Source organism: Atta cephalotes (assembly GCF_000143395.1).
Source record: "Atta cephalotes unplaced genomic scaffold scaffold00054, whole genome shotgun sequence".
Lineage (NCBI taxonomy): Eukaryota > Metazoa > Arthropoda > Insecta > Hymenoptera > Formicidae > Atta > Atta cephalotes.
The window spans coordinates 69470-79669 of NW_012130118.1; the positions used below are offsets into that span (position 1 = coordinate 69470).

The 10200-nt window shown below is 30.2% G+C and overlaps 1 protein-coding gene across 1 annotated transcript; it reads left to right on the forward strand.

The window, feature by feature from the left end:
* The first annotated feature begins 4224 nt into the window (after positions 1 to 4224).
* LOC105623130 (zinc finger protein 79-like) lies at positions 4225 to 9549 on the forward strand. The gene is made up of 4 exons (XM_012204527.1): positions 4225 to 4374; positions 7027 to 7170; positions 7406 to 8784; positions 9081 to 9549. Exons 1-4 carry the CDS (start codon positions 4225 to 4227, stop codon positions 9547 to 9549), a joined length of 2142 nt encoding a protein of 713 aa, XP_012059917.1.
* The last annotated feature ends 651 nt before the right edge of the window (positions 9550 to 10200 follow it).

Sequence of the window (10200 nt, forward strand, 5' to 3'; positions counted from 1 at the left end):
AAATAACTCCAAAGTTATGGTTAATTTTTAAACGGATCATATAACAAAAATGCACAAAAATAAAAAATTAATTAAATTATTAAACTGTATTAAACTGTGAAAGCAAGAATGTGACTTTTTTGTACGAGAGTATTCATATTATCATTGCTTTTTTATGACTGTGTGATACCATTCGTACAGACAAATAGCCGTGTCGCGTGCCGTTCTTCTTCACATTTTTTTTTGAAAAGTATAATCGTTAAAAATGCTAGATATAATACGAAAGTATTGTAATGTATTTTATGAATATTCACATAATACGATTGCTAGTATGATTAATTATTCATAAAGTTTCGTATTATTGGGTTGTCCGGAAAGTGTCGTGTCGCAAAAGATTTAAATTTAATAAATGTATACTAAAATTTAAATCTTCTGCGTTTCAATTTTCCTTCAAAATCGGCACGAACTTTCTGGACAACCCAATATATTTAGCATTTTTCACGATTACGTTTCAAAAAGGAATGTAAAGAAGACACGCGACATGGCTACCTGCCTGTATGAGCTTCGGTAAGGGAATGACTGCATGGAAACTACGCGTAAACATGACGACGCGCCGCTCCGTGCCACCCCGTGCCTTCCCCACTTCAAAGTCGCGCGCCGATCATCAACTGTCGAAGTATTACCGTTAACGTAATTATAAAATTAATAAAATAATCTATTCGTTTTATTACGTTTTAATATTTTTCAATGAATTACACGCTTTATTATCGCTTTATTATATGATTTACATTTTAGTTCTTGAATTCGTTATGCGCATAACTCATCTATATCTATATCTTAGGCCGGTATTCATAGTCACAGCTTATATTCAAGACGTCTTAAGTACAATTTTAAGAAATCACGAATTAGAGGGCCGTATTAGACATTACTTAAGACAGTCTTGAAATAAGACCGGACTATGAATATTGCCCTTACATATCTCTAATTTATATATCTGTAAATGTATAATATCAAAATTCTATTTATATCCATTATTATATTTAGTCCAAATTGTTTTATAATTGTTTTAAAAAATGTTTGCATTTATCTTTATTTAAAAAATGTATAATTTATTATTCACTATAACTTTATTTGACTGTAAATTATCAAAGAGAGTAATAAAGATTGAAATATAACTCTTAGTACACACCTTAGATTTGAGCAACATTACTATTCCTTATCCTTACATAATTGAATCATCAATCCGCGTTCGTAAATATCTCATTTTCGTAGATTAATGCGCGACACTCGGAGCGATCGTGCGGGGCACGCGTGCGTTTTCCTCCGCGGTCGCCGAGCGAATGCCAAAGTGATGACGTAGCAACCACTGCAGTACCGCCACGCTCCCCCTTCTCTCTCGCTTTTCGCCGCGCGACTTTCCTCGCGCTTTTTGTCTGCTTTTTGCGTAAAATAACTGTTATGACTTATTTAAAATAAAAAATACATAATGAATTTTTTTCAGAAACTTATTTAAAATATAAAATCGTAGAAATCGGTAAAAAACTGATAATGTATATATTTTAAATAAAAAAGTAAAAGAGCTATTTAGTACAATATTTATTATTTTAACTACACTTTTGACTTATTTTTTATTTAGGTAAATTATTTTAAATAAGTTTTTCAAATCTATTTTATATTTTTTAATTATTTTAAATAACTATTTTTAATAAATAGTTATATATAATAAATAATTATTTTAAATAAATCAGTTATTTTACCGATGATTGGCATTATACGTAAATTTCAAGAATTTTTAAAACATATAATAATTTACAGCAATAGCAGTGTCATAAATTAATTTTTTAGCCGAAAAAATTAAATAATGATTGACAAGATATTTAATACTTTTAGTATTAAATTAGTATTTTGCCAAAGTTGTTCCACATTTAGAGCAAATTGTCCGCAATATTAATAAAATTTGCATGTATCTTTATATAAAGGATGTATAGAATATTATCAACCTTTATTTAATTATTTATGAATCGTTTAAAAGAATAATAAAAATTGAGACAATGTTGGAATATCAAAAATATTTCACGCACGCAAACACAAGTACTGATTACGTTTACAAGAACCGCACAAATATTATAATACATGGTATTAAACGAGTCATAAAAAAGCAATGATAATATGAATACTCTCGTGCAAAAAAGTCATATTCTTGCTTTCACAATTAATACAGTTTAATAATTTAATTAATTTTTTGTTTATGCACCTTTCGTTATACGATCTGTTTAAAAATTAATCGTTATTTTGGAGCTATTTATCAATAATAAAAGAAACCTTTCTCTTTTTTTAATCTCTAGCCTATTTCATTCTAGATTTTAATCATATATAGATGATGTCTTACAGACATCAGCTATAAATCTGTATAAATAAAAATATTCAGCTCTTTTATCTGCTCTGACTTTATTTCGCGATGATAACGAATTGCAGACTTGGTATTCGTTTCTAAAAGTTAACCGATTGCATAGTAATATAGATGATAGCTATATATTACATTTTTCAGATTATCTTTTCTCTCTCACGGGTACGACTTTGACGTAATGAAAGGGCTCAGTATCCAGAGGATTTATACGAAAATAACAGTTTTTCTCAAATATCTAAAAAATTTTCGAATCTATAATGGTATTTCTAGATAAATTTTTAGATACTTGAGTAAAATCGTTCTCTTCGTATAAAAATCCAATTAGGAAGCTATCATACCGATTTACTTGAAAATGAAAACAAACCACAGCCGGTTCGTCGCGTCGCGCGTTTCGGGAGTGCCGTTCAAGTTATCGGACTCAAGTTATAGTCCGCGCGCGATTTTATTATTCGCGAGTGTTTTACGCAAGTGCGAGATGTCGTAATCATATTCTGAAGAAGGAGGTTTCGGGAGAGACATCATGCATCAGTGGAGCAACTTTGCGGTAAATATTATTTTTTATTTGTGTAAAATTAACCTTTTTTTGCTTGTTTTTAAATCATTTTATTGATTTGAATGATTATTTTTGTCAAATCACGCAATCTTGGTAACGAAGTTTCGTTCATTGATTAACCAGAGGATTTCTCTCTGGTTAAAGTGAGGCAGAGATCATGGAAGAAGGGATTGGATGTAGTCAACGCGATGTTGCAAATGCTTTCAAGCGTTTTTTAATTGGTCAGTTTATAAAATTCTTTCTTCTAATTGATTCTTCCAGCAAAGCATTTATAGCGAGACTATTACTCGTATTCATAATCAGGTCTTATATAAATTTAAGGCTTCCTTAAATTTATCTTTAGATACTGTACGAATTATTTCATTGGCTGCTGAACATCTAAAGATAAATTTAAGTCTTAAGTACAAGGTCTGATTATGAATACGGGCATTTGATCACAGCCATTGACATGGGCTGTGTTCCAAATTTACTGCCAACATTGAAAATGCTATAATTTACGTTATGTGCAGTATAGATTTTCAGTGCTGGCAGTCAATTTTGGAACACAACCATGGTATGCCCAAACCACACCTCTTTTGCGAGTCGAAGCAGAGAGAAATCTGAAAAAGAACATGAGGCTCAAAACCTGTAACTGCAAAATTCTACTCTTTGACAAAGTGGATGTAAACTACATAGCCACGTCCTTAGGATACATCGATTTATATCATCTCCAGCCTTGAAAAATGGATATACCCTAAGAAAAGTGGACATTGCTGTGTAATTTACATTCACTTTGTCAGGGGGCAGTAGTGTGCGGCAGTATTTTGCGGTTACAGGTGTTGGGTCGTCATGTCCTCTCTCAGGTTTTTCTCTGCTTCAACCTGGAATTATTATATGGATTGTCGTTCCAGTTCCTGCTCTAGTTCCTATAGTGCTCTTGTGCAAACGTGTAATTGATTAATTCGGGTTCTCAAGACGAAGAAGGATAAAGGAATAAATATTTCTGAAAAGTCTTTAGATAACGTATATTTTACTTTAACTCAACCGTATCACGAATCAAGATCATAGGCGTGGTGGACGCTGTATCTGGTGTCGTCCACTGTCGTGTCCACTGCTTACAGTGCCTAGTAATGTCAACCTAACTCAGCTGTGCCTTCTGGCTGTGGATAATCGTGAGAGAAGCAATTAAATACAGTTAGCTACATTTATTACATTTATATGTTCGCTTGATAATTCGTCAATAATATGTCGGAATTGCCACTATCGTTGTCTTGTTTTTTTCAAGGACCATTGTTTTAATATCATCATGTCGGAAAGCGCAAATTCGGAGATTGATTCCTACATGTATAAATGTCGCGCGTGCATGAAGGAAGGCTGCAAAATGCTGCCCATGTATGATGATAACGTTAGCGAGATCAACTTGCCATACAAGCTCGCGCAGATTACGTCTATCAAGGTAAACGGAATTTTCATAACTAACCTTTCAACAAATATCTTTAACAAGTAGATCTTGAGAACCCAGCCTGATCATGATCTTAATATAAATATGAGGTCTGTGTTGTGTTTTGAAATTATCCAAAAATGCATTTAAAATGATACATATATATATATATATATATATATATATATATATATATATATATTATTTTTTTAATGATAAAGAAAGAGAAAGCAAAGATACTGAGTGTAAAAAGCAAGCAACACAAATAGATATATTAACATCTAGTACAAAAGATTTTCTTCCTTAAATATCATGATTAATAATTTAATGTTACAATAGCTGTTTTGCATTAATTGAGATCTGCTGCAGCTTCTTTATTGACTTTCTAAAAAAAATGATTGCTTATATCCTTATAGGTAATTAAGTAATTTTTTTTAGAAAAGAATTTTACTTGGTTTAGCATATATTATAGTATTAAAAAAGAGAATTCTTATTTTCAGTCAAAGATTTTAAATATTTTAATGTGAATTTATATATCCAATTCTTTTTATGCATCCAATTCTGCAAACTGTGTACTAAAAATAAAATCTTTATTCTTAATCTCTCTTCTTTATTCTTTCAGTTTGATTTTAAATTGTTATTAGTATACGTAATTCTTAATATATTTATCATTATCATCATCATCATCGTACATGGTTTAGGCCGGAATGACATGTTCCACTTCAATATGTCATGTTTTTGGTCTTTCTACGTCTATATTGCCTTGTGGTTTATAGCCTAATGCCAATTTAGGAAGTTGGCTTTCATTCATGGAGTCTGCTCCATGGAGTTGCCACTTTCTTTTATATTTCATCTTTTTATCTTTGATTGCAAAAATTTCCAGTTTCTTCCTTATGTCTTCATTTTTTATTTTATTTAGTTTCGTGTAACCTCTAACTACTCTTAAGAACTTCATTTCTACAGCTTGTATTCTGTTTATGTTTATTCTTATTTCTGTTTATTCTTCCTTCCTATTACTCAAGCTTCGCTTCCATATAGCATGGGAACTGCCATTATTTTGTAGAACTTTAATTATGTATCTTTTCTGATCTTGTTCCTTAATTTTCGGATGATGCCACATTCTCTGGAATGAAATAAATTTTTGATATATGTCAGCTTCTTTTTGATAGGTCAGTATCCTAAGTATTTGAAAATTTGAGTTTGTTCTATTCTTTTGTTGTTTATTATTATCTTTAAAGGGATAGGATATTTTTCTCTGAATGCCATTACTTTCATTTTTGACGTAAAAATTTCACAGTTATATTCTCTGGCTATCCTGTCTAGTTGATGGACAGCTATTTGTCTTCTGTGTTAGCTATTTGGTTGTCGGTGAACAGTATCGTGTCAAGGGTTTTTTTTTGTAATTTTTATATCATTTTCTTTTTTTCATACGTTTTCTCTATGTTTGTACCATATCGTTTATGTATATGTTGAATAGGATCGGGGATAAGCATAAGCCACATTCTTGATTTATTCTTTGGTTAGTGAATATATCGTGTTTGGAATCCTCCTTATCAAGTTAAATTTGTTCCGTGATGACATATTCTTTATTACTTTAATTAGGTATTTTGGGAAGCCTTTTCCTTCTAAGATATCCCATAGTTCTGATCTGCAGATTTTTTCGAAGGCTTTTGTGTAGTCTATGAATGCGATTTGTGTCTCTAAGTTTTGCTCTCTTCTTTTTTCTATAATTAGTTTTAGCGTCAGTATCGCATCTGTTATTGATTTTTTCTGAAATTTGTTCTTCATCAAATCATTTTGTTCTTCTCGTATTTGACTTCTTAATTTGATTTCCGCGATGGCTTATACTCTGCGTGCTATTTTTTCGAGTATATTTCATAATATGAGTTTACTAAGCTAATCCTTCTGTAATTATTGGAATCAGTATTCTCCTCTTTCTTATATATACATTTGCGGTTTTCCACTCACTGGGAGTCTGTGATTGGCTCCAGTACATATTTAGGTACATATTTAGTACATTTTAGGAGTTGTACGATTCTCAATTTTAACATTAAACTTCCGTATTTGATAAGTTCGGAGTTTATATTGTCAGTGCTTATTGCTTTTCTATTTCTTAGTGGCTTTTAATGTATCATTCAGTTTTTCTAGCGTGATAGAATCTATTGCTTCATAATTCATTCTTTTTTATATCGTCTATTATATTTAGATTGCACTATAACGTGTATAGTGCATTTCCCATTTCTTTGTTAATGATGTTCAGCTTTGCAGAGTCTTTCTGTGATTTATTCTATTTAACTATAATAATATTATTTATATGTTTCATTACCTTATACACTACTAATTGTCTTCCATGTACACATATTCAATCTGGCTTATGTATTTGTCCCCGCTTTATTGCTCGTTTGGTTTCATTACATTTTCTGTCTTATTCATTTTTGAAGCTCAGATATTTATAATAAGTTTTTCTGAAAGCAGCGTTTTCAATTTTTCATTCCATACTCTTGGTCTTTCTTATATTTTCTTGTATCTCCTAATGTTTCTTCTGCAGATTTGAATATTTCTATACATATATTCTATATATTTCTATATATATTTCTATATATTCTTAATATGTATTCTTAATAATATTTTTTTAATAATATTTGTTAATAATATTTTTTTCAACAGATTGATCAATTTGATGGACTGCCTAACATGCTCTGTCCAAAGTGTGCATATCGAACGAATGCTTTATATGACTTTAGACTACAAGTGCAAGAATCAGACAAGAAATTTAGAATGATGCAAGAAACTAAAATGAACATTGTGAAGGTATAGTGATATAAAATAAAAATAATATTAATTTAAAGTTTATATCTGTTGAATACGCATTACACAAGTAAATTTTAAATCTAAATAAATTTAAATAGTAAATTTAAATACTCTATAAACATTGAATAATTTATTATCAATCATAAAGAATTAATCTATAAATAAGTATTTAAAAGATTTAAAATTATCTAAAGGGTATCTTTTTGATGTTATTATAACGTTGCTTTTTATTTAGGCAGAACAGTTAAATGTTAAGAAAGAAAAAAGTAATATACAGAAAGATGAATTTTTGGAATTAAATATATCAGGCGATGTAAAGTCTGATCGTACTTTTGAGTTTGTAAACATTAAAATAACAGATATGGATCAACAACAATATGAAATTGATGTATCTCAGTTGGTTAAAGATAATGGAGATAAAGAGAACTCACAATTGAATGATGTTTATTATAATATTGAAACTAATGAAGATCAAATAGGTGCCCAGTTGATGAAGACTGAGTTACCTGAAGATATTTCAAAAATATTTGCAGAAAATGTCGCAATTATGTATATACCAAAATCTACGATTGAGTCGATGTCAGTCGAGAACACATTAACACTTGATCCGGAACAAGAAGAAATAGACAATGGTACATTTATCTCTGAAGTGGAAATCTTGGCTGAAGAAAATGAAGAAGCCTCAAGCAAAATATGCGTTTCCACTCCTGTGGAATCTAAAAAGAATAAATGTACCTATTTGGAACAACAAGACGTAACATCAGTAATACAAGTTGAGAAACAAAAAGAATATAATGAGGTGATACAAAACAGAGATAAAGAAACAAAGCTCAATGAAAGTAGTTCTAATATTGAATTCATAGAAAACAATGATGGATCTGATTCTGACTACTTTGTTGATGATAAAGACAATATATTAGGCAGTTTAAGCGATGCAATTATACGGATAAAGGAATTTAAACGAGAAAATGGAATTGAATATCAATGCACGTTATGTTTACAGAATTATAATCAACTGACTAGTGTATTATTGCATACTGTCGAAAATCATGTCCCTTCCAACGGTCCGTTTTTTTGCATGGTGTGTGAAAAGGACTGCAAAAGTCGTCGAGAATTGCGAACACACGTGAAAACGCATACTGGCGAGTTTCCATATTCTTGCTTTCTTTGTAAAAAGGCATATAACAGAAAGAGATATCTGAAGAGACACATGGCATGCCATCCCAACTTTTCGCGGCACCGCTGCCTGAAATGTGGTTGCCGCTTTAAATCAAAATCAGAATTAGACAGCCATGCGACAACACATGATCTCGTCGCACCCTATGCTTGCAGTCAATGTTCGCGTATATTTAATCACAAAGGCAATTATAAACGACATCTGATCAGCCATTTGGATCCGCAGGGTCTTCATTTGCCTAAATATCCGTGCAGTTACTGTGACAAACGTTTTCCTAATAATCGTACACTCCAAACGCATATACGGGTACATACTGGTGAAAAACCGTTCAAGTGTGACGTTTGTCATAAGTCATTCTCACAACGAGGCAACTTATTGAACCATTCAAAGATACATTGGAATCCTCGTAGCTATACATGCGAAGTTTGTGGCAAAAGGTTTGTAACTTGTATACATATATTTAATATAAAAAGGGAAAATTTGAAATAGGATATAATGCAAAATATCGTAATTTCAAAATATTCTAAATGTATGTTATAATCATTTAAAAAGAATAAATATATTAATTGTTATATTATTATATTATACTGTTCTTTAATATCTTTGTTATATAAATAATATTTTAGTATTATAAATTTTTTTTTAAATTTTGATTAAATTTTTTAATGAAACAATATCTGTATATTTCATTGAATATAATATTTAATGTAAACATTATATCTGATTATTACAGCTTCAATCAACGTGCTACATTACGAGATCACACATTATTACACACTGGTGAGAAGCCTCATATATGTAATGTATGTGGAAAAGCATTTACAGTTAGTGCAGCGTTGAGGAGGCATATGTTCAATCATGTTGAAGTCAGGCCATTCAATTGTGATAATTGTGGTATGGGATTCATCGGTAAATACGATTTACGACGACATATGCGAGTGCATGAGAATCGACCTAGGGAAAAGCGTAAAAAATACATAAAACCAACCAATGTTCTTCAGCAAAAATCGGAGGAAAGTCATATTTCATTGGAAGAATCGAAAACTGAGACTGCGCTCATAGAAATAGAAGAAGGGCTTTTATCACAAAACATTATACAGACGATACCACAAATCGAATCGGAAAAGGAAAATGAGGATGCACTATTTAATAATCTTCAATCTTATTCAGTTATATACAGTACAACTGAAGATAGATCATAGATTGTGTAATATATACTAACTTATCTTATTACAAACATATTTCTGTTTTACTCATATATTCACGTATACAGTGTTGCAATCATTTTCTTTCCCTCTTCAACTTCAATTATATGTATAGAATTTATACGGCACTTTATCAAGATATATTTATACAAGGTATCTTTTGAAGTTAACAGTCAATTAACTTTTTGCCTAAATATACGGAATGTTTGGCAATAGATATAAGAAAATAAAAAAAGTAAAATTACGAATTCAGCTCTACTCTTTAACTATAAATGTTTCATTTATGTATTTAATTTAAATATTCATGCACTTTAAAGATTTTATGTGGATATTTAAATACTTATAATTAAAAAACAAAACAATTTTGTTATCGATTTTTATCTTATTTTATCTAGAATTACTTTTTTAAGTTTTCACCTGTTGCCGAACATTGTATTAATATAATTTCGAAAATCAAATATCTAATTTCCGAGATGAGATTTTTGCTATTGCTAATTATGTATGAATAACTAAAAATAATTTCTTTTTTATGATACTATTTACAAATTTTAAAAAATATTTCATAAATTTTTTCTTTTAATTTCTGTTAATAGAAAAATAATAGTATAGAAATATTCTCTTATTACATATAAAAATATAATTATTATA